At 40.4% G+C, this 25,276-nt stretch overlaps 2 protein-coding genes across 8 annotated transcripts in view; one reads left to right on the forward strand and one right to left on the reverse strand.

The window, feature by feature from the left end:
- LOC112260455 (astrotactin-1) overlaps positions 1-10,078 on the forward strand; it is a 268,710-nt gene extending 258,632 nt beyond the window's left edge. For all 7 annotated transcript variants that reach the window (XM_024435582.2, XM_024435584.2, XM_024435583.2 and 4 more), the window contains 3 exons: positions 647-747; positions 899-1,082; positions 8,072-10,078. In XM_024435582.2, coding sequence (XP_024291350.1) covers positions 647-747; positions 899-1,082; positions 8,072-8,309 — 523 coding nt within the window. In that variant the 3' untranslated portion in view covers positions 8,310-10,078. The remainder of the gene's footprint in view (positions 1-646; positions 748-898; positions 1,083-8,071) is intronic.
- A 1,805-nt stretch (positions 10,079-11,883) lies between these two features.
- Positions 11,884-25,276, reverse strand: part of LOC112259607 (pappalysin-2) — an 89,851-nt gene continuing 76,458 nt past the window's right edge. Inside the window, exons 22-23 of the mRNA XM_042328773.1 lie at positions 14,149-14,247; positions 11,884-12,459 (exon numbers count right to left, since the gene is read on the reverse strand). Of these exons, the coding sequence (XP_042184707.1) occupies positions 12,352-12,459; positions 14,149-14,247 (207 nt within the window). The 3' untranslated portion in view covers positions 11,884-12,351. The remainder of the gene's footprint in view (positions 12,460-14,148; positions 14,248-25,276) is intronic.

Below are 25,276 nucleotides of genomic sequence, written 5' to 3' on the forward strand. Positions count from 1 at the left end.
TTGTTTGCAAGAATTTTGTATAATAATTTAATTGAAAAAGAATAGCTTTTGAATCCGGCGTCGTTTTGTGTGTCTTTTCATAAACCGTGTGCCATGGAATCGGTACGTCAGAAATCTCTTCCCAAATATTTTGCAGTCTATATGGCACGGCTGTCAATTTGTTGGTCCTTAAATGAAACTGGTATATATTTTTTTTATCACAATTTTCTTTAACCAATTATGGTCTTTAATGCAGGGCCGACAGACAATGTATTCACTTAGGCAGCAAATGTGAAGACTTTGCAAGGGGAGTGTAGCCTTTCACTTGGCACTGCACCTCTGCAGGTGGTAGTTGTTAATGTTTCCTTACACTAGATGGCGCTGTAATTCAAGTAAATGTTAACAAGTGGTTGCACTTACTTTATAAATGTAGCCTATTGTCAGAATTTTATTAGCAAGTTATATTGCATTACAACAGTCAATCAGAAAATGTAATGATTTTGTCACAATATAATTGAATATATTAAATATCCACCACTTCATTCAGGGTCATTTTCATTTGTCTTTTCACAGCCTGAAAAACTAGCAGTTGCACACACTGTATTATTGGAGTAGCATGCACTCCCATTGCAATGAACAAACACTAGTTATATGTGTTGGTCTACAGGTTTAGGCTCTGGGCAGTGGACAACACAGGCCGTCGCTCCAGCCCAAGTGAGGTCACCATCAAGACCCCCTGCCCTGCTGTGGATGATGTCAAAGCACAAGGTGGGCATTCTCATGCATGGATGGACACTTTCAGTATCTGTATCTTGGTTTTCAGACTACTATTCTAACAGTAGTTACTAATCTGAAAACGTGTAGACGCACGTGTCTTGTCTCCACATACAGTACTGAGATTAGATTTGTGTTGTTACAGAGATTGCAGACAAGATCTACAACCTGTTCAATGGTTACACAAGTGGCAAGGAGCAGCAGACGGCCTACAATACGCTGATGGATCTGGGCTCTCCCACCCTGCACCGTGTGCTCTACCACTACAACCAGCGTTATGAGAGCTTCGGAGAGTTCACCTGGAGATGCGAGGATGAACTGGGGCCTAGGTATCTATACTCTGTCTCTGTTTCTCTCTCTCTTTGTCCAAGAATATCAAGGCATATTGGTTAGGAAAGCACAACTACTGCCCAACCAACTGTCTAGTAGCGTCACAATCCATCCACACCTGGGTGGTGAAACTTGTGTTCGTTGTGTTTCAAACACAGACTGGTTTATAGTAGATTCCAAGTACAGGGTTTGATTGTAGACGTAGTTTGTGTAAATTAGGTAAAGTGTAAATTCATTCAAACTGATTGGAGCAAATTCTACCTTTGAAATCTCTGTCCATTTACCACAAGCAGGAAGGCCCCCTAACCCCTTACTGGTTGCTCAGTGCATGTACATTACTACAGTGCCTTGCAAAAGTATTCACCCCTCTTGGCGTTTTTCCTATTTTGTTTCATAACAACCTGTAATTTAAATAGATTTTTATTTGGATTTCATGTAATGGACATACACAAAATAGTCCAAATTGATGAAGTGAAATGAAAAAAATAACTTGTTTAAAAAAATAGTGCGTGCATGTGTATTCACGCCCTTTGCTATGAAGCCCCTAAATAAGATCTGGTGCAACCAAGTACCTTCAGAAGTCACATAATTAGTTATAAAGTCCACCTGTGTGCAATCTTAAGTGTCACATGATCTGTCACATGATCTCAGTGTACACCTGTTCTGAAAGGCCCAAGAGTCTGCAACACCACTAAGCAAGGAGGACCACCAAGCAAGCGGCACTATGAAGGCCAAGGAGCTCTCCAAACAGGTCAGGAACAAAGTTGTGGAGAAGTACAGATCAGGGTTGGGTTATAAAAAAGATCCTTAACTTTGAACATCCCAAGGAGCTGCATTAAATCCATTATTAAAACGTGGAAAGAATATGGCACCACAACAAACCTGCCACGAGAGGGCCGCCAACCAAAACTCACAGACCAGGCAAGGAGGACATTAATCAGAGAGGCAACAAGGAGACCAAAGATAACCCTGAAGGAGCTGCAAAGCTCCACAGCGGAGACTGGAGTATCTGTCCATTGGACCACTAAGTCATACAATCCAGAGCTGGGCTTTACGGAAGTGTGGCCAAAAACATAAGCAAACACATTTGGTGTTTGCCAAAAGGCATGTGGGAGACTCCCCAAACATAGGAAAGAAGGTACTCTGGTCAGATGAGACTAAAATGAAGGAAAATGCTATGTCTGGCGCAAACCCAACACCTCTCATCACTCTGAGAACACCATCCCCACAGTGAAGCATGGTGGTGGCAGCATCATGCTGTGAGGATGTTTTTCATCGGCAGGGACTGAGAAACTTCTCAGAATTGAAAGAATGATTAATGATGCTAAATACAAGGAACATGGCTTGAGGGAAACCTGTTTCAGTCTTCCAAAGATTTGAGAATTGGTCGGAGGCTCACCTTCCAGCAGGACAATGACCCTAAGCATACTGCTAATGCAACACTTGAGTGGTTTAAGGGGAAACATTTAAATGTCTTGGAATGGCCTAGTTAAAGCCCAGACCTCAATCCAATTGAGAATCTGTGGTATGACTTAAAGATTGCTGTACCCCAGCAGAACCCATCCAACTTGAAGTAGCTGGAGCAATTTTGCCTTGAAGAATGGGCAAAAATCCCAGTGGCTAAATGTGCCAAGCTTATAGAAACATACCCAAACAGACTTGCAGCTGTAATTGCTGCAAAAGGTGGCTCTACAAAGTATTGACTTTGGGGGGGTGAATAGTTATGCACGCTCAAGTTCTGTTATTTTGTCTTATTTCTTGTTTGTTTCACAATTAAACATATTTTGCATCTTCAAATGATACAAACCACCCAGGTTATAAGGCAACAAAATAGGAAATATGCCAAGGGGGTGAATACTTTCGCAAGCCACTGTATAATGTGAAATTATAGCTAAATGTTTTAGAAACAGAGCCATGTGTCTGATATAAAATGTCTACGTACAGTTGCCTGTAGATGCACGGTGAAGCAGGTGAAACTGATTAAGACGTCTTTGACTCCGAGATTACAAATCGGGGCCTTAGCTTCAAATTAAAGGTTGTTTTCAATACCATATTGAGCCCATATTAGAAGGGTTGATGTAATTGGTTTGCTTCTGAAGTGTTCAATTAAAATACACTTACATTAACAGCCCCACATTTTCAGAGGGACGATTCACATCAAGAATGCACTGACATTAGATGAAACCAAAGTAAGTGCATTTGAGGTGAGGTGTCGGAGACTATAAACATGGGTTTAGATTAACCTAGTAATCGATTGGACAGTATCTTGCTAAACACCGTTATAGTGTTACGGAGGGTGGCTACCTTTTTACTTACGTCATACTGTAAGACTATTAGCTTGTTAGCATGTTGGCCAGGATTTTCCATGTTGTTCTAATGTGTTGTGATTGTGTAAGCCTGCTGTCTCAGGAAATGTGTCATAGGCATTATTGAAGAGATGTATTTGTAATATATTCTTAAATGTAAATGAGAATCATTTGAAAAGACATGCTTTGCATTGGACCTTATGTGTTGGGTGCACTGCCCTTGTAGCGTTGTTGGAGAACCCCCATCACTTGTTTACTTGTTCTGTACTCTCTACCATTTCTGAAGGGAACAATTTACCGCTTGGATCAAAGCAATGAGATGCTCCCTTCCACACACAACAATACGAAGCCGACAACATCGCCTGTACCTGGGCTTGTCTCCAGAAATGACATTCCTTGTTATGAAATCCTCAAATTCACTGGGGTTTCCCTGTCACAAACAATGTGAACCATTGTAAATGCAATTTTCATTAGCTAGTCAAAATACAGATAATAGTCACCCACTCTGCCCCTGACTAAATTAAAACTTGTTTCAGCAGAGTAAACCATATGTTAAAATAAATGGATCTATCTTTATAAAGCAGGGGAAATATTCCTCTCCCAGCTTTTGTACATATCATATCTCACTGACAAGTTAGGTTGGCCCCTGTCAGAGAACATTTTTGTTGCTTTTTCCTGCAACATCGCGTGATGTTCATGCCAAACATAAACGTACAAAGTCTGTCTCCCGAGCCCGACACTTCTCTCCGTGTCCTGATCTTGTCATCGCTACAGGACTACCCATTACTAAAGGTATGGGGCTGGTTGTTGACTTAGAAATGATAGATGTTGGCTTGGTAGGAGAAAATCCTATCTTGAACATTTCACTCCCCCTCTGTCTCCTTTCCTGTACAGCCCAATAACTGACAGTTATTTTTATGACACATCCTAATCAGGCAATTTCCTGCGATGCTAAGTATTGTTATGGTTGGATTTCTGTTGATGACATGATAAGTGGAGCTCATGTTTTTGTGATTTAACATTTTTTGGTTAAAAAGGGTCTAATTTAATCAAGACTGTTTAGAAGATATAGGGATTTTCCTCAGACATTATTCTACCACAATTACTCTTCCATTATCTCAATTTGCAGATGAGGACTGGACTGTCCTAACAACAAATATACTCCATATCTGGTTGTTAGTTATGGACAACAATACATGTACTATACCATGAAAGTCCAACAGTTTACTTGCATGCAAGACATGAAATTGCGTGCATTCATATTGGATTTCCATGTACATGGACAATAAACTTATCGGATTGTATAACAATGTGTAACACAGAGACAGACTCATCATAGTGGTGGTTTCCTAGCATCATTGATGCTCTTTTGAACCAGTCCCTGGTCTCTGTGACTGGCCGTCTGAGGAATGCAGCTGATTGTTTCCTCTCCGACCAGTGAAAAGCAGTAGAGTCAAGGAGATTTGAAATAGGGGCCCTGGCAGAGTGGGAGAGCTCCAAAATGTACCCTGGAAATGTGAGGCCATTTTCCACTTCTATACATGCTGGGATTTATGGTGACAACCGTTGCTATTTGGAGCCCAAAACCTTTTCTTGAAAAATTAAAGCATAACAAACCGCAAGATTTTTGTTTTAAGCAAATAAACATCTAAATTCCTTAAACCACTGAAATGTGGCAAGATATTAGAAACATAAATACATTTAGAAAAATTATATAAATGACAGCACCTCTACTACACAGATACCGATTATTTTATAATGACTTAATATGTCTTTAAATTTTGACATCGTTAAAGTACCATTTATATTCTTTAATCAAGAGTTCTCTGCAGATAATACGTTGTGAGTATTTAAGCTGTTGTTCTGCCCTATTTGACTATCATCTGCAAATGGGATGTTGCTTAGTTTCTCTATGTAAACGTACTGGGTATCCAGTATTCAGGGCGGCAGGTACAGTAGCCTCGCAGTTAGACCGTTGGGCCAGTAACCAAAAGGTTGCTGGTTCGAATGCCTGAGCCGACAATATGAAAAATCTGTTGATGTACCCTTGAGCAAGACACTTATTTTGCTCACGGGGTGCCGTACTTCTATGTAACCCTGTAAAACAACACATTGCAATGCATCTATCTGGTGTATGTAATAAAAAAAACTGGCCCCTGGTTTGGAATACAAAATCTAAATTATGAGGATGCTTAACATTACAAGCACAGCTTTCACCTATTGAATGCAAATACCTGGAAATATGACACTCCATTACAGTATGTTCATGAAACAGTGATAGTGTCCTTGTTTGGAAAGTCTCACCTCCTGACACTTAAAGCACATGAAGAAGCTGTCCTCATTACACCTTGTGCCTGGTCTAACAACAAAACAATGATTAGCAAGTTAAGAGGTATGTCTGAAAACATTGGATTCTGTGGAACATAATCTTAGGAATGCTTTGAATGTAGGAGTTGGGAGGGATGACATTATTAAAATGTTTTTTTTAAATTAATAACAAAAATGTATTGTGGGTCGACAAAAACGTCTCACTCTTTACATTACAGTTTGGTGGTCCTGGTTTGGCCAATGAGTGAGGTGAAGCCATGTCTGAGGAATCAGGCACTCTTTCCATCAGTTGCTGTTTCTGTTAGCCACTTATCCTGGAGACAGCTTCATCACTTTCAACGTCATCACTATCTGAACATGGGTAGACCCTGTACAGGTTATGAAATGGATGAATAACAGTCAAGTATTGACCTAAGAATTATTTATTCCACCTCATGCCCAGTCTCCTTCTGAAGGGAAGAGGTGGATTTAGAGTCTGTCGTATTATGATGTAGTGTAAAAACAATGGTGAGGCCACCGCAACGTGTGATTTATGAGTGACCCGCTCTATCCAACGTTTGACTTGTATCATTTAAGGTGAGAACACCAAATACTAAAATCTTACCTCAATCCAGACAGAGGTCCATATTTTATGTATTAAGTATTTCCATCAATCTTACTTTTTCTTCTTGTACTTTTGAGCAAAATTCTACAAGAAATCGAGATCAACAAATTTGAAAGGGCATTAAGACATTTTATTTTGTGTGAAGGCCTTGCCTACAGTGCCTTCAGAAAGTATTCAGAACCCTGGACTTTTTCCACATTTTGCTTTGTTACAGCCTTATTCTACAATGGATTAAATAAAACTATTTCCTCATCAATCTACACACGATATCCCATAATGACAAAGCAAAAACAGATTTTTAGAAATTTTGGCAAATTTATAAAAAAATATAAAACATACCTTATTTACATAAGTATTCAGACCCTTTGGTATGAGACTCAAAATTGAGCTCAAGATCCTTGATGTTTCTACAACTTTATTGGAGTCCACCTGTGGTATATTCAATTGATTGGACATGATTTAGGAAGGCACACACCTGTCTATATATGGTCCCACAGTTGACAGTGTGTGTCAGAACAAAAACCAAGCCATGAGGACGAAGAAATTGTCCGTAGAGCTCCGAGACAGATTTGTGTCGAGGCAATGATCTGGGGAAGGGTACCAAAAAATGTCTGCAGCATTGAATGTCCCCAAGAACATAGTGTCCTCCATTCTTAAATGGAAGAAGTTTGAAACCACCAAGACTCTTCCTAGAGCTGGCTGCCTGGCCAACCTGAGCAATCGGGGGAGAAGGACCTTGGTCAGGGCGTTGACCAACAACCCAATGGTCACTCTGACAGAGTTCCTCTGTGGTGATGGGAGAACCTTCCAGATGGAAAAACATCTTTGCAGCACTCCACCAATCAGGGCTTTATGGTAGAGTGGCCAGACGGAAGCCACTCCTCAGTAAATGGCACATGACAGCCCGCTTGGAGTTTGGCAAAAGGCACCATGATAAACAAGATTCTCTGGTCTGATGAAACCAAGATTGAACTCTTTGGTCTGAATGCCAAGCGTCACGTCTGGAGGAAACCTTGCACCATCTCTACGGTGAAGCATGGTGGTAACAGCTTCATGCTGTGGGGATGTTTTTCAATGGCAAGGACTGGGAGACTAGTCATGATCGAAAGATGAACCGTGCAAAGTACAGAGAGATCCTTGATGAAAACCTGCTCCAGAGGGCTCAGGACCTCAGACTGGGATGAAGGTTCACCTTCCAACAAGACAACGACCCTAAGCACACAGTCAAGACAAGGCAGGAGTGGCTTCGGAGCAAGTTTCTGAATTTTCTTGAGTGGCCCAGCCAGAGCCTGGACTTGAACCAGATCGAACATCTCTGGAGAGACCTGAAAATAGCTGTGCAGCAACGCTCTCCATCCAACCTGACATACCTTGAGAGGATCTGCAGAGAAGAATGAGAGAAACTCCCCAAATACAGGTGTACAAGCTTGCAGCATCATACCCAAGAAGGCTTGAGGCTGTAATCACTGCCAAAAGTGCTTCAACAAAGTACTCAGTAAAGGGTCTGAATACTTACTTAAATGTGATACTGTAAGTAATTATAGGTCATATTTCATAGAAATCTGGCAACCCTGGGCAGTTAGTTTAAGAATCAGTATGTCATGATTACCAATAGTTATCCATGTTATAGACACCTGTACATATCATGTCTATACTGTGGATCACTGTGGCAGGTGCAATGGACCATAGCCTTCCATTCAATACTACATACGTTGTTTGCTGAGGAGTGTTGTATTGTGTTCCTTTGCAGGAAAGCTGGTCTGATTCTCTCCCAGCTGGATGACCTGAGTGGCTGGTGCAGGGGTCTTCTCCAGGAGCCCAAGATTGGCCTGCGCAGGATGTCCCTCAAGTACCTGTCCTGCCGCTACACAGACACCAAGGCCTTTGGTCTCAACTGGGTGGACCTGGGTCAGGATGTGCGAAAGGCCTGCGACGAACAGAACCTGCCAGTCATGTACAATGATTATGGGGAGCCCAAAGAACGTTGAACTTCACACAACAAATAATGGTTCTTGAGGAGTTGGAAGTGTGCTTTTGGGGTTATCGTCATGTCTGCTTTTCAAATATTGTATGTTCTAACCCATATTTACAGTTATAGGAACCTGATTTCAAGGTAGGGTGTATTTGAGAAGCAAATAGGGTTTATTTCAACAATTACTAGAGCAAGGTATAACAGTAATGCTTTACTGCATTTAGACAGCACTTTTCATGACTTTTGGGAAATTTGGAAGTTGCACCAACAATCCCATCCCCAAAATGTATATATTATGATGGCGAAGATTCAGTTATTTAACATGTTGAATGTAGTATTCAAGTATAAATTCATATTTAAGCTGTTGTACATGTATGGAGATAGGCAGTATATGAATTTGTGGTAAATTTCAGAAGTTTGGGAGTTCATGTACAGTTTGACTTGGTTTTAGTCTCTAAGGGCTCTATTGAATCCGCATTGCGGAAGTACAGCTTTACAGAGTGATTGTAATTTAAAGGCGTTGTTCCTGCTTTAGCGTAGACTGCATTCATGGTAAACACTGCATATTGGAAATTATCTTTACATTCTATTGCGTAATGCTTCAGCTTTACAGACTGATAGAGCCTTAAATGTTTAAAGTTGCCAAACCCAAATGACAGTATTTGCTACATCAATAAATTCCTAATTATTCTGAAATCAAATGGCTATCTTTGAATCAGTATTTCTATTACAAAATGAAAGATAACAGAAAATCAATGTTTTATATTGTTTATCTGTAGTATGTTTATAGATCTAATCCTGTCATACTGTATGTGTCTTAAGAATATACATGTGCAACAGGTGTTGTTGATACTGTAAAAACACAAACTCAACTAACATGCCAGTGTTTGATACTTTTCTTTTATTAGAATAATTGTTCATACATTTACTACAATAGCATTTCAAAGCAGCACACACTTGCAATTAATATCAACCAAATACTGACTGTTTTCTTGAATACATTTTTTGGGGCTCCTAACACATTCCTTAATGCAGTAGTTGTCCCCATAACATAGACTTGAAAACCAATGCTTGTAGATATTTTCATAGGTTCACCAGTGCATTAAATAACAGCACAGAACAGTGGTTTGCTTCTGTAAATATTGTATTACACATGATTTGTATTATAACATTGATAACAGTGGACATCAGCTGTAAGGATATCTTGCATTATGAGAAAGCCATTGGTATGTTTCTTTTTGTGCAATTTGCACGAGAGGTGTGAGCATTCATTATGTATAGTTGTTATATGTATATTCATTTTGGAGAGGTTTGTTTATTCAATACAATGAAGTGGATTAGAAAAAATGGACAGATTAAAATGCTTAACAAAATTAATTATCCATCAGAAGTGATTCAGAATTGTTACCATACACAACATAAGCTGATGAAAACAACAAAAATCTGCATGTTAGATATAGTAGTTTATGTGGATAATCTAATGTTCCCTTTTTAACTTTGATCTTTGCTATTTCAAAAAATAATAAAGAATATATTATCAAATGTGGATTGTTGGACATTCTGGAAAAAAAGTTACCTTATCAGTCACCACTTCTAGGCCTTGTTCCTTTTTAGTCAGTTAACTCAAGTCAATGTAAAACTGATGGGAATGTTTCTCATGGATTGTAGAGCCTCACACATGATGGTATAAACAACATTACAATGCCTAAAGACATGTAAATGCAACATGTAAAGTGTTGGTCCCATGTTTCATGAGCTGAAATAAAAGATCCCAGAAATGATCCATAAGCAAAAAAAGCTTCTCTCAAATTTTGTGCACAAATTTGTTTAATCCCTATTAGTGAAGCATTTCTCCTTTGCCAAAATAATCCCATCCACCTGATAGGTGTGGCATATCAAGAAGCTTATTAAACCGCATGATCATTAAACCGCATGATCATTGTCCTGGGGACAATAAAAGGCCACTCTTAAATGTGCAGTTTTGTCACACAACACAATACCACAGAAGTTTTGAGGGAGAGTGCAATTGGCATGCAATTGGCATGCAGGAATGTCCACTAGAGCTGTTGCCAGAGAATTGAATGTTAATTTCTCTACCATAAGACGCCTCCATCGTCATTTTAGAGAATTTGGCAGCATGCCTCATAACTTCAGACCATGTGTAACCACGGCAGCCCAGGACCTCCACATCTGACTTCACCTGCATTATGGTCTGAAACGAGCCATCCGTACAGCTGCTGAAACTGTCGGTTTGCACAACCAAAGAATTTCTGCACAGAAACCGTCTCTACAGGTTTGTCATCCTCACTAGGGTTTTGACCTGACTGCAGTTTGACGTCATAACCAACTTCAGTGGGCAAATGCTCACCTCCGATGGCTATTGGCACACTGGAGAAGTGTGCTCTTTATGGCTGAATCCTAGTTTCAACTGTACAGGACAGATATTTTTTATTTGACCTTTAGTTAACTAGGCAAGTCAGTTAAGAACAAATTCTTATTTTCAATGACGGCCTAGGAACAGTGGCCGTCATTCTGCCCCCTGTTCAGGAGCAGAATGACAGATTTGTACCTTGTCAGTTCGGGGGTTTGAACTTGCAACCTTCCGGTTACTAGTCCAACGCTCTAACCACTAGTCTACCCTGCCGCGTCCAGATAGCAGACAGTGTGTATGGCGTCATGTGGGCAAGTGGTTTGCTGATGTCAATGTTATAAACCGAGTGCCCCATGGTGGAAGTGGGGTTGTGGTATGGGCAGGCATAAGCTACAGATATCAAAAACAATTGCATTTTATCCATGGTCATTTGAATTTAGAGATACCGTGATGAGATCCTGAGGCCCATTGTCGTGCCATTCCTTCACCACCATCATCTCATGTTTCAGCATGATAATTCATCGCCCCTTGTTGCAAGGATCTGTACACAATTCCTGTAAGCTGAAAATGTCCCAGTTCTTCCATGGCCTGCATACTCACCAGACATGTCACCCATTGAGCATGTTTGGGATACTCTGGATCGACATTTACGACATCGTGTTCCAGTTCCTGCCAATATGCAGCAACTTCACACAGCATTCCATAGGCAGTAACTTCGGGACAACATTCCACAGGCCTCAATCAACAGTCAGATCAACTTTATGCAAAGGAGATGTGTCACACTGCATGAGGCAAATGGCTGTCACACCATATACTGACTGGTTTTCTGATCCATGTCCCTACTTTTTTTTTTACTAAGTTATATGTGACCAACAGATGCATATCTGTATTTCCAGTCATGTGAAATCCATAGATTAGGGCCTAATTAATATATTTCAATATTTTTTCCTTATAGCTTTGTTTATTTGGTATATTTTCTTAACTCTTTCTTGAACTACACTGTTGGTTAAGGGCTTGTAAGTAAGCATTTCACGGTAAGGTCTAAACCTAACTGTATTTGGCTCATGTGACAAATAAAGTTTGATTTGATTTGAAATTGTTGCATGTTTTTCAGTGTATATTCTTACGGGCAAGAGATACAGGTAGTACTGTATGTGTTTCCCTTATGTTCAGAGGAGTGTGGAGACCCAAAAACAAACAAGTTAGATCAAATCAGCATCTGACAAAGTTACAGTTTATTCAATATCAAGAGTAAAATACAGTATAGTATCACACAGAACAAGACGACACTTAGGTATAATATTTGTTTCGAATATTTCTTGAGAAAACTGCTACATCTTACAACTCTCTAAGCATAAAGTGTTAAGTTAGGTACCTATTTTATGCTTACATGTGTATTATGTGATATGATGTTGAAATACTGTAGACTTCCGTAACTACATCTACATGCGACATTAGACATTTCCCAAATATATTATTCTTTACAAGTTAGTCGTCTTTACAGATTATTTATTGTGTTGAAATCCTAAAAGCTACAATCTTGAAACACTGTTTTTATTTTTGGTTAAAAGAGATAGCCTTCATTGGTCTCTAATAGGAAAACAAACTGGAAATACATAATGACCAGGGGTGAAGTTCATCTTGTTGTTTCATTGTGAGCCAGCCTTGGCCTATCCCGTTCCATCGTTCATAGCAGTCCTGCTTCCAAGTATTTGGCTTTGCTCTTGTTCTCCTCTGCATTTGGATCACGGCAAGTGCATTCATCCTGATCACAGTCGGCCCCAAACTGAATGACCTGTCAATCAGTCAAGTAACCAGGAGATTAGAAACAAATCTCAAGTGACAATAAAATCACAACCAGGGGTCATTTCTCCAATTGAACCAACACATCTACAAGGTAATAGCAGATGTTTAACAATGCAATAATCTATGCCATTAATAGTATTGCATGGTATTATATATTTGAGCTCTACACACTTTTTATTTCTTCACAATTTCAAAGACAAACAAATGTCTCCCAAGAGATTAATAAAAGGAGTGATGTCAAATAGTTCACCATGGACTTAACAGTGAGAAACCTTGAGTGGGGGAGGGAATACACCACAGTGGTGAACGGATGAACACATGTTAAGAATCAACAATAGGTTGCCAAGTCTTGTCTAGGACGCAGGCCATCCCCACAGGTTGCAAAATAAACTCAGATGCCCTGCAAAGCATTCTGTTGCAAGAAATGTGAACTAAGCTAGGTTAATGCAGAGGCTAGCCTACCTTTTATTTCATTGATGATTAATGGAAGTAATAGTTTTATTGAAGACTTAGCAACTGTTCCAGAAGGTCAAGAAGAGAACATCAGATCCCATTAAAAGTATGTTTGTTTGGCAACAAAGTGTCTCCTAAGCCTAATGTTGGTTCACTGATGGAGGCTGTGTTGAGCCATGATATATTGCAATATGTAGGGAATAGGGTGTAATTTCGGACAAAGCCATACCCTGCTGCCTTTGCTTTGTTCTAATGACTTCTGAACAACAGAGACTGGATGTTTTTCCTGCTTGCGTCAAACAAAAGCCAATAATTTGACTGTTTTGTATGCAGTTTTGAGTAGTTGCTAACCAATGTTTATCACAACTTCAATAAACTCTTTTGAAAATGGAATAATATATGTTTCAGAGACAAGTCGTGTCAATTTAAGAATTATTTAAGAATTAATTGAATGAAAGATTTGCACTGTACAAAAATGTAGAACACATTGTGGTTTATCGAACTTATTAGGCCGCATTTGATCAATCACATCAGATATTTTCACATCAGATCTTTATCAGAGCTGATCTTATTGGTCAAAAGACCAATTAGTGGAACAAATATTAAAATTGTGCTGCCTTTGTAAACACAGATTGAAATGTTTGTGCTTAAACTGGAAGCGAGTGGACTGAGTCGTCTTCTCGTCTACTGTCCAAGTCTGCTGCCAGCTTGGACTTTGGACCCAAAACCAGACTCTACAAATCAAAGTGCCCAGGAGACCAGAGGAGTTTCCATGGGCTGCATAAACACCAGTGTTCCACAGTTCCACTGGACCCACAGTGGCAGGATGCTGTCGCTCACGGTTTATTTCACTTTCTCAGAGCTTGATAGTTTAACTGGTGTTTTACAGTTACAGAAGACCACAGACACCTGGCCTTCCCCTCATAAAATACTATTTAGCAGGCGATTTATTTATGACAGGCACTCCGTTGCTTAGCTTACTCATTCAAGGGGGAACCGGCAGTGGCCGCGCTACCACCATGAGAGAGTCGAATGACCTCCAGTTAGCTGGCTGCAGCAGATTCTCAGGAATGAATAGGCAGTATGCATATACAGTAGGCAAAGTAGCAAGTATGTGGGAGAAAAACATCGGCACTGCAGTAGACTGACTCATATGGAAGCATAGAAAAAAAGCAGGCAATTTAAGGAGGTGTATGGGGGTGACGATGAAAACAGGTAAATTTACCTTTCTGGTTGAGAGGGTGGATGGACAGCAGTCCCCTCCATCATACTCGCAGTAGGCCCTGTTGTTGATGGTGTCACACCAACCATCTCCCCCAAAGGGCTGGAAAAAAAGGAAACACTTATTAAAAGGTAGCATCCGCAAGATGAGATCATCATAAACAACGGTGCAACTTCCTATTTGCAGACGTCAACACCCAAATACAAAAGCACCAAGAGTGGATACCATTGACTTTTCCTTTAATTAATTAACAACTAGTAAAGAGCTGACACCTGACCTCTCAGAGCTGGAACTAAATATTTTGCATATGAGACAGGAGCAGGGCCTTTAACCATTTTTTGCAGGATTTTGGTGAGTTCTGTCAAACTTGGCAACGGCATAAAATTGTCAAATTTACGCTACATAAAAAAAAGTAAGGCGTCATAATGAAAGTCTTCAACTTAAACTTGAAGTTATTGTGCCAAAAGTGAGAAAATAAGAGGTGACTGCCAAAGATACTTTTGGTTTTCCCTGGGCTGATGGAGCCCTTTCAAAGGCTCCAGGTTGTACCTGAATCCATATCTACTCTAAGTAGTAAAAGACCCTAGAAGAACCTTTTGGGGTTCTAAAAAGTACCACATGGGGAACCTTTCCAGTTCCAAACTGTTTCCAGAGGAACCCCTCTGATGAATGGTATCTGAGGCACCCATGAGTAAAGATTCAAAACATAACCTTTATGTGATGGGAGGGGTTACATTTCGAACCTTTTTAATAATATATTGTAAAGGTGGCAGCCTATCAGAAGATTGGAGGTGTGGCTTTTAGGTAGGCATTTTTGTCCACCCGTTACAGTAAATGTAATTCCTTTTTTTTGTGGCTACATTTTTGTTGGGAAAGTTACAGGTACATTATCCATTTCAAATTATAAGTTTATAAAACCTGTACCTGTAGGCTGCCGCTCAAAAGAAGAAAAGAAACAGAAAGAAATACATACAGAGTTTCATTATACATGATAAATAAATTCAGTGTAAACAGGAAAACAAAACAAAAAAGAGGTGGGCCTCCACCTCTCATCTCATTCCCCCAACCCCACCCAGCCAACATGTCTCCATCCAACCCCCCACCCAGGAAACCCTGTTTCCCACCCCTTTCCACTCCCGCTAGCAACTAGGGTTGCTCATCAGTCACCCTCCAACACCCACTCCTTCCAGCGACCAGAGAAAATCCTCCCCATACCATCCTTTACCCATGGGCCTGAAAGCAAAGAAATAAAAAAAAGAGGAAAAAGGTATATATATATATATAAAATACAGGCACACCTACTCAGTCAAGGGTCTTTCTTTATTTTTACCATTTCTACATGGTAGAATAATAGTGAAGACATAACTATGAAACAACATATGGAATCATGTAGTAAACCTTTATGGTTTTTGTAACTGCACTTGAAGAAACGTTCAAAGTTCTTGACATTTTCCGGATCGACTGACCTTCATGTCTTAAAGTAATGATGGACTGTCGTTTCTCTTTACTTATTTGAGCTGCTCTTGCCATAATAGGGCTATCTTCTGTATACCACCCCTACCTCGTCACAACACAACTGTTTGGCTCAAACGTTTAACAAGGCACACCTGTTATTTGAAATGCATTCCAGGTGACTACCTCATAAAGCTGGTTGGGAGGATGCCAAGAGTGTGCTAAGCTGTCATCAAGGCAAAGGGTGGCTGCTTTGAAGAAACTCAAATATAAAATGTATTTGTTTAACACTTTTTTGGATACTACATGATTCCATGTGTTATTTCAGAGTTTTATGTCTTCACTATTATTCTACCCATTGCTGACAGGTGTATAGAATCTAGCACACAGCCATGCAATCTCCATAGACAAACATTGGCAGTAGCATGGCCTTACTGAAGAGCTCAGTGGCTTTCAACGTGGCACCATCATAAGATGCCTGTAACGGTTTTCTTTCTCCTCTTCCTCTGAAGAGGAGGTGTAGCAGGGATCGGACCAAAATGCAGCGTGGTTATTTGTATACATCTTTAATAAAGATGAAAAACACAAACAGTATACAAAAACAATAAACGTTAAAAAGCCTATCTGGTGCAAACAAACACAGAGACAGGAACAATCACCCACAAAACCCAACACCAAACAGGCTACCTAAATATGGTTCCCAATCAGAGACAATGACTAACACCTGCCTCTGATTGAGAACCATATCAGGCCAAACACAGAAACAGACAAACTAGACACACAACATAGAATGCCCACTCAGATCACACACTGACCAAACAAAACATAGAAACATACAAAGCAAACTATGGTCAGGGTGTGACAATGCCACCTTTCCAACAAGTCAGTTTGTCACACCTTGATCTGTTTCACCTGTCTTTTTGCTTGTCTCCACCCCCCTCCAGGTTTTGCCCATCTTCCCCAGTATCCCCAGTGTATTTATACCTGTGTTCTCTGTTTGTCTGTTGCCAGTTCGTTTTGTTCGTCAAGCCTACCAGCGTTTTCCCCTTGCTCCTCTCTGTTTCTAGTTCCTGATTTCTAGTTTTCCCGGTTTTGACCTTTCTACCTGCCCTGACCCTGAGCCTGCCTGCACCTTTTGTACCTTGTCACACCACCCTGGATTATTGACCTCAGCCTGCCCTGACCCCAAGACTGCCTGCCGTTTTGTACCTTTTGGACTCTGATCTGGAATACTGACCTCTGCCTGCCCTTGACCTGTCGTTTTGCCTGCCCCCTGTTCTAGTAGTACACTTTTGATACTTCGACACTGTCTGTATCTGGGTCTTCCCTGAAACATAATACAGTTAGTCACATTTCTGCCCTGCTAGAGCTGCCCTCAGTAGACTGTAAGTTCTCTTATTGTAAAGTGGATACGTCTAGGAGAAACAACGGCTCAGCCGCAAAGTGGTAGTCCACACAAGCTCACAGAATGGGACCGCCAAGTGCTGAAGCGCATAAAAATCGACTGTCCTTGGTAGCAACACTCACTACCGAGTTCCAAATTGCCTCTGAAAGCAACGTCAGCACAATAACTGTTAGTCGGGAGCTTCACTATCTGGCAGTTCGACGGACAAATCTGGGTTTGGCGGATACCAGGAGAACGCTACCTGCCCTAATGCATAGTGCCAACTGTAAGGATTGGTGGAGGAGAAATAAGGGTCTGGGGCCATTTCTCATTGTTCAGGCTATGCGCCTTAGTTCCAGTGAAGGGAATCTTAACATGACAGCATACATACAAGGCCCTTTCCTGTTTCAGCATGACAATGCCTCCGTGCACAAAGCAAGGTTTATACAGAAATGGTTTGTCGAGATCAGTGTGGAAGAACTTGACTGGCCCGCACAAAGCCCTGGCCTTAACCATCAAACACCTTTAGGATGAATTGGAATGCCAACTGCGAGCCAGTCCTAATCGCCCAATATCAGTGCCCGACCTCACTAATGCTCTTGTGGCTGAATGGAAGCAAGTCCCAGCAGCAATGTTCCAACATCCAGTGGAAAGCTTTCCCAGAACAGTGGATGCTGTTGTAGCAGCAAAGGGGGTCCAACTCAATATTAATGCCCATGATTTTGTAATGAGATGTTCGACGAGCCGGTGTCCACATACTTTTGGTCATGCAGTGCAAGTTACATAATGTAGCACAACTGCTAAACATGAGAAAGTACTATATGTTTTGGCTTGTTATTGGGATATTTGTAATGTATATTTAACATGACCCTTACATTGGTTAAATAAGTACAATCAAAAGTTAGACTATTTAAATCATAAGAGACCTTGGCCTAAAATTATCTAAAATCATTACTTGACCTCCTTTGGTGTAAAGCAAGACAGTAAAATATACTGTAACATCAACAGTATGAACACCCATGCTTTCCACAAAAAATATTTTCAAAGCAGACATGCATGCTTGTAAATATCCCCTGCCAAAATATTTTTAACAGATTTTACTCGTCCAAATGCCAATTTTTATCAACAATTTCACCCACGTTTCTTCTCACCCAAATGTTCTCAATAATAATGTGAGTGAGAGGCATAACTTTTCCACTTGTGAGTCATTCTGTTTTTCATTTGATAAAGCTGCCATTAATGGAATGTAAAAGGTGATAAGGGGTCGTAGAACACACTGATGGATTGAACTTCCACGGACTGCTCCAGGAATCTGGGAAATAAGGCAGAGGGATTGCTCCCCACTTCATAACAAGGCACAGGGCCCTGTGTAAACTGTCAGTAAATTTAACAGTACCCCCTCTTAAAACATACTTGGAACTCTAGGGTCTGCTGGATTACAGTGTCAGTGTAATGTACCAAGTTTGAAGGTGTTTATGGTACCATGTCTCCACATGCAGACTTTGGAAGAATGGCCGACTTTTCCTCAGAACCTTGTGTTTTCTCTTTTAAAAAATCCATTGTTCTAGTACACTGTAAACTAGACGCCACACAGTGTGCTATCTGAGGGTCACAACTCATCCATTTGATAGCCTGCTGAGCTGTTTGAGTTACAGAAGCGAATAAAGATATCCACTGTCAGATAGACAACCTGGCTATTTACTCATTTTCCTGGCTTCTGTCCAAAGGAGGGCTCTTAGTTTCGATTTTATTGAGTAATTCTACTTGTGTCCTCCAAGTTGTTATTTAAAGTATCCAGAATTTACTATAAACAAACCCTTTTGTTAATGATATTCACACAAACATACAGTACCAGTCAAAAGTTTGGACACACTCATTCAAGGGTTTTAATTTACTTTTACTATTTTCTACATGGTAGAATAATAGTGAAGACATCAAAACTATGAAATAACACATGGAATCATGTAGTAACAAAAAAAGTGTTAAACAAATCAAAATATATTTTAGATTCTTCAAAGTAGCCACCCTTTGCCTTGATTACAGCTTTGCACACTCTTGGCATTCTCTCAATCAACTTCATGAGGAATGCTTTTCCAAAAGTCTTGAAGGAGTTCCCACATATGCTGAGCATTTGTTGGCTGCTTTTCCTTCACTCTGCGGTCCAACTCATCCCAAACCATCTTGGGTTGAGGTCAGGTGAATGCAGAGACCAGGTCATCTGATGCAGCACTCCATCACTCCTTCTTGGTCAAATAGCCCTTACACAGCCAGGAGGTGTGTTGGGTCATCGTCCTGTTGAAAAACGAATGATAGTCCCACTAAAGCGCAAACTAGATGGGATGGCGTATTGCTGCAGAATGCTGTAGTAACCATGCTGGTTAAGTGTGCCTTGAATTCTAATTAAATCACCAAAAGTGGCACCAGCAAAGCAACCCCACACCTCCTACTCCATGCTTCATGGTGGGAACAACACATACGGAGATCATCCGTTCACCTACTCTGTGTCTCACAAAGACACGGCGGTCGGAACCAAAAATCTCACATTTGGACTCATCACACCAAAGGACAGATTTCCACCAGTCTAATGTCCATTGTTTGTGTTTCTTGGCCCAAGCAAGTGTCTTCTTCTTACTGGTGCCCTTTAGTAGTGGTTTCTTTGCAGCATTTCAACCATGAAAGGCCTGATTCACGCAGTTTCCTATGAACAGTTGATGTTGAGATGTGTCTGTTACTTGAATACTGTGAAGAATTGATTTGAGCTACAATCTGAGGTGCAGTTAACTCTAATGAACTTATCCTCTGCAGCAGAGGTAACCGTGGGTCTTCCTTTCCTGTGGCTGTCCTCAGGAGAACAATGTTTCATCATAGCGCTTGATGGTTTTTGCGACAGCACTTGAAGAAACTTTCAAAGTTCTTGAAATGTTCCGCATTGCCATAATATGGAATCGACCACCCCTACCTTGTCACAACATAACTGATTAGCTCAAATGCATTAAGAAGGAAATACATTCCACAAATAAACAAGGCACACCTGTTAATTGAAATGCATTCCAGGTGACTACCTCATGAATCTGGTTGAGAGAATGCCAAAGTGTGCAAAGCTGTCATCATGGCAAAGGGTGGCTACTTTGAAGAATTTGTTAATCACTTTTTTGGTTACTACATGAATCCATATGTGTTATTTCATATTTTTGATGTCTTCACTATTATTCTACAATGTAGAACATTTTAGTAATAAAGAAAAACCCTGGAATGAGTAGATGTGTCTATTGACGGGTACTATATTTCTCAAGAAACATAAATTATCACAAAGCAAATATATCCAGGATGACTCAGTAAGTTCGACAATACCAGAATAAATGTTGCCTAAGTTCATCATTACCGACACCAAGGTTGGGGATTCCCCACAAACAGTATCTCTTCATGCCACCAAAAACATCTATCTTTCAAATTTAAGAGCCAAACATGGTTATATATTAAACCTAAAAATCCTACTAGAGTGAAGGAAGGAGTTACGCTCGAAGAGCATGCCGACTGGCCAAGTTTAATGCTAAGTGAAAGATACAATAAACAAGGTAAACTCCATAGCAACAACTGTTAATGTTTTGGAGGCTCCACATAACATCATCCTGATTGGGACTCCCCAGAGTTCCTCAGAGCTCGCTCACTAATTATGTTCAAGTCTAAGTTCATTCTCAATTGAAAGGTCATGTTTAGCGGTTCAAAACAAATCCTCGAATGTGGGTCTGGCAAAAGTGAAACATTAAGTTACAGTAACAACCTCTAGAGTAGACTATTAAAAGGACAATATTTTTATACTAATACAAATCTATAATAAATACAGTGCATTTGGAAAGTATTCAGGCCCCCAGACTTTTTACACATTTTGTTACATTACAGCAGTCCTTCTCAAATAGTGCGGCGCGCCCCCCTGGTGGGGCTCGGGGGGTTGCCGGGGGGGGCACGATTGACCCCGGGGAACATGCTTTTTTTTGCCACAAGGAGTAGGGTTTTTTTGCACCGAACAAGAGCACACAGCACAGAGCAGGAGATATGAAGTGCAGATAACAAACCCTTATAAGAGACACCATGGAAAAATATTTAACAGCGATGAAAAGAAAGGCGGAGAGAGACGGAGATAATGAGACAAACGTAAGTCTCCCGAAAGCTAAGACGAGGACATATGATGAAGCGTATGTAGCGCTTGGCTTCACTGTGACTACGGTGGGGGACGAGGAAAGACCGGTATGTTTACTGTGTCTAAAAATGTTGGCAGCGGACAGCATGAAGCCAAATAAATTAAGGCGTCACTTAAAGACATTACACCCCAATCACGCTGATAACCCACTTGAGTTTTTTCAGTGAAAACATGCCGAATATTGCCAACAATCATCCCGCTTTGTGAATGCTTCTTCAGTAAACCAGCGAGCACTGTTAGCATCATATAAGGTGGCGTACCAAATTGCTCAGTACAAAACAAAACACTCCATAGCAGAGGAGCTGATACTGCCTGCAGCATTAGACATGGTCTCTGTCATGCTGGATGACGCAAGTGCTGCAAAAATAAAAACTATCCCTCTGTCCAATGACACTGTCGCCAGACGTATAAATGACATTGCTAACGATCTTAAAGAACAGCTGGTAGATAAATTCAAAGACCAACGTTTTGCCTTACAGTTCGATGAAGCAACTGACAGCAACAAAGACTGTTTGTTTCGCTTATGTACGTTTTGACATCCCTGTGTGAGGATCTACTTTTTTGTAAATATGTCAGAGACAGAGCCACAGCTGAAGAGTTATTCAAAATGCTGGACTGCTTCCTGACTGAGAATGGGCTAAAGTGGGAGAACTGCATTGGTGTTTGCAGTGATGGTGAGAAAAGGACTTTGAGCACTCATCAAGAAGGCCTCACCTAATGCTGAGTGGACACACTGTGTTATACACAGAGAAGCGCTGGCATCAAGGCACCTTTCCTCTGAATTAAGTGAGGTTATGACTGACATTGTAGGTGTAGTCAATTTTATAAAGACCAGACCACTAAAAACAAGAGTCTTCTCTGCTATCTGTGAGGAGATGGGAGCTGAACATCAAGCTGTGCTGTGTCACAGTGAAGCAAGGTGGCCGTCACGAGGAAAAGTCTTGTCCCGAGTTTTTGGGCTCAGAGAGCAGATAAGAATGTTTTCGGAGCAGGAGCACAAGTATGACCTCGCAGAAAAATTTTGTGATGAGAACGTCCTGGCAAAACTGGCCTACCTGAGTGACATATTTGGAAAGCTAAATGAACTAAATGAACTACAGTTTCAAGGGAAAGATAAACACCTCCCTCAGGTCACAGACAAGATCAGCTCTTTCACTCAAAAGCTTGCAATGTGGGGCAGGCGACTTGATGAAGGAAATACTGATTCATTCGAGAACCTGCATGAATTTGTTGACACTACTGACTATGATGCCACCTCAGTGATTCCATATATTAAGGAGCATATTTCATCACTGATGGGATTCTTTAAAAAGCACTTCACTGAAAACAGTTCCCAATATGACTGGGTGCACCAGCTCCAACTGGTTGCAGCTCTGCAGAGGAGGACCAGTTCATTGATATGATGTCTGACTCCACATTGAGACTGAGGTTCACATCACAGACACTGAGTGAATTATGGCTGAGTGTAGAGAGGCAGTATCCACTCTTAGGGCAGAGGGCCATGTGCATTCTTCTTCCTTTTGCAACATCTTATCTTTGTGAGACTGGCTTCTCTGCTGTTGCTGCACTGAAGACCAAGTACAGGTCCCAGCTAAACATTGAGCAGGAGCTGAGAGTTGCAGCGTCATGCTTCAAACCCCGCTTCAAAAAGCTGTGCTCTGCAAAACATGCTCATTGCAGCCATTAATCCTGATTTCCTCATTTTGATTTTAAAAAATCAGCACAAATTGTTTTATTAATTTTTGTTTTATAGGTCAGTGTTTCATATATTGAGCTCCTGAGTTAATGTTGCTGATCAATTTGAATTTATTATTATTTCTTGATTATATTTTATTTTATTTTTCAGTATCAAATGGTCAAAAAATGTTTACAGTTTAAATAAGGATTTATTTATTTTTTAAATTTCAGGCAAATTGATGCACTTTAAGTCTTTTCTGTTACAGACTAAAAAACAATGTTAAAAAGTTATTCTTTGTTGTAAGTTGATTTATATTTCTTTCTTTTTTTCCCTTCTTTTTTATGTCAATAAGGATACAATGTTATGCAGAGGTGTACTTATAACAATTTTATAGACAAATTATACTATTTACAGTCACGGCGGAGAGTTGGGGGGCGCAAAATGTTTACTTCTTCCGAGGGGGGTGTAACAGAAAATAATTGAGAAGCACTGCATTACAGACTTAATTTTTTTTTTGCTTAAATACATTTTCCTTATCATTTGACATACAATACCCCATAATGACAAAGCAAAAACAGGTTTTTAGAAATGTTTGCAAATTTATAAATAAATAAAATATTCAGACCCTTTTCTATGAGACTCGAAATGATCATCCTTGAGATGTTTCTACAACTTGATTGGAGTCCGCTTGTGGTACATTAAATCGATTGGATATAATTTTGAAAAAGCACACACCTGTCTATATAAGGTCCCACAGTTGAAGATGCATGTCAGAGCAAAAACTAAGCCGTGAGGTCAAATGAATTGTCTGTAGAGCTCTGTGACAGGAGTTCCCCAAGAACATAGAGGCCTCCATCATTCTTAAATGGAAGAAGCTTGGAACCACCAAGACTCTTCCTAGAGCTGGCCGCCTGGTCAAACTGAGCAATCGGGGGAAAAGGGCCTTGGTCAGGGAGGTGACCGAGAACCCGACGGTCACTCTGACAGAGCTCCAGAGTTCATCTGTGGAGATGGGAGAACCTTCCAGAAGGACAACCATTTCTGCAGCACTCCACCAATCAGATCCTTATGGTATTGCGGCCAGACAGAAGCCACTCCTCAGTAAAAGGCACATGACAGCCCGCTTGGAGTTTAGCTAAAGGTACCTAACGGACTCTCAGACCATGAGAAATAAGATTGAACTCTTTGGCCTGAATGCCAAGCGTCACATCTGGAGGTAACCTGGCACCATCCTTACAGTGAAGCATGGTGGTGGCAGCATCATACTGTGGCAATTTTTTTAAGTGGCAGGGACTGGAAGACTATTCAGGATCGAGGGAAAGATGAACAGAGCAAAGTACAGAGAGATTCTTGATGAAAACAATTTGAGTATTATTCCAATCTATTTTTTAGATAGATTTTTTTGCTGTTGAGATTGATGCAGTTTGTTAACTGGGTTTTAAAGAGGAAAATGTTGGCCTAGATAATGAAGCAGGCTTATGGTAATGTCAATTATGATAATGCCTCTGCTGACCTCTACACTTATCATCATCCTATTTTGTAAAGGAGCATCTGGATGAGATCTGGTGGGGAGCATTTGTAACACATGTGGACTGGTATAATTTACAATGTTGTCATGGAGTATCTGGTTATAAGCAACTGTTTTGCTTAGCAACATGCACGGGAAGGTGGAGGGGAAAAATGTGCTGGCAGGTAGATGGAATATTTTAATACCATGAGACATCAACAGTTTGTGTTCCATAGATAGTTCCAGGTTACACTAAAGTCAGTTGAATTCTGAATAAAAAGGTTCTGGGTAATAATAGAGTAATATATAACAGCTAATAAATGAATGGGGAAATATATCAAAATACAAAGCCTGCCTTTTGATCCCCAAAAATAGACTAAATCAAAGGAAACGATGAAAGAAAAATGGAACTGTCAGTCTCAGAAATTATGGTTTGTAGCATATCATTGCCAGTGATAAATATTTCAACAAATAAAGCCTGAACAAGGTAGAGAAAGAGGCTTATAGTTTGCAGTGAACCTTGCCATAGTTGAGCACATTTGGGCCCCATTTCAATCCACTGTAGATGAAAGAACTGCACTGTGGGTTCTTTCAGAACTCACACTTTTGTACTTAGCTGCTTTAAGGAGGTTTTACTAACAATGACTGTGATATGCCTTGTCTTTACCTACCTTAGTTGATCGCACTGACTGTAAGCCACTCTCGATAAGTGTGCGCAAAATGACCAAAATATAAATATAAATCAGATTAGTTAATTGTGTTAAAACTGACACAACCCACAAGCTACTCCTCTCGCGGACAATGGATTTTGATGTGAAATCACAACTGCCCTTAAAAATACAGCATAAACCTTCTCAGTGAACACACAGTGTGGTTTGCTTTATCTGCAATCGATTGAATTTGGGTCTTGGT

This window comes from Oncorhynchus tshawytscha, linkage group LG10, assembly GCF_018296145.1.
Source record: "Oncorhynchus tshawytscha isolate Ot180627B linkage group LG10, Otsh_v2.0, whole genome shotgun sequence".
Taxonomy (NCBI): Eukaryota; Metazoa; Chordata; class Actinopteri; order Salmoniformes; family Salmonidae; genus Oncorhynchus; species Oncorhynchus tshawytscha.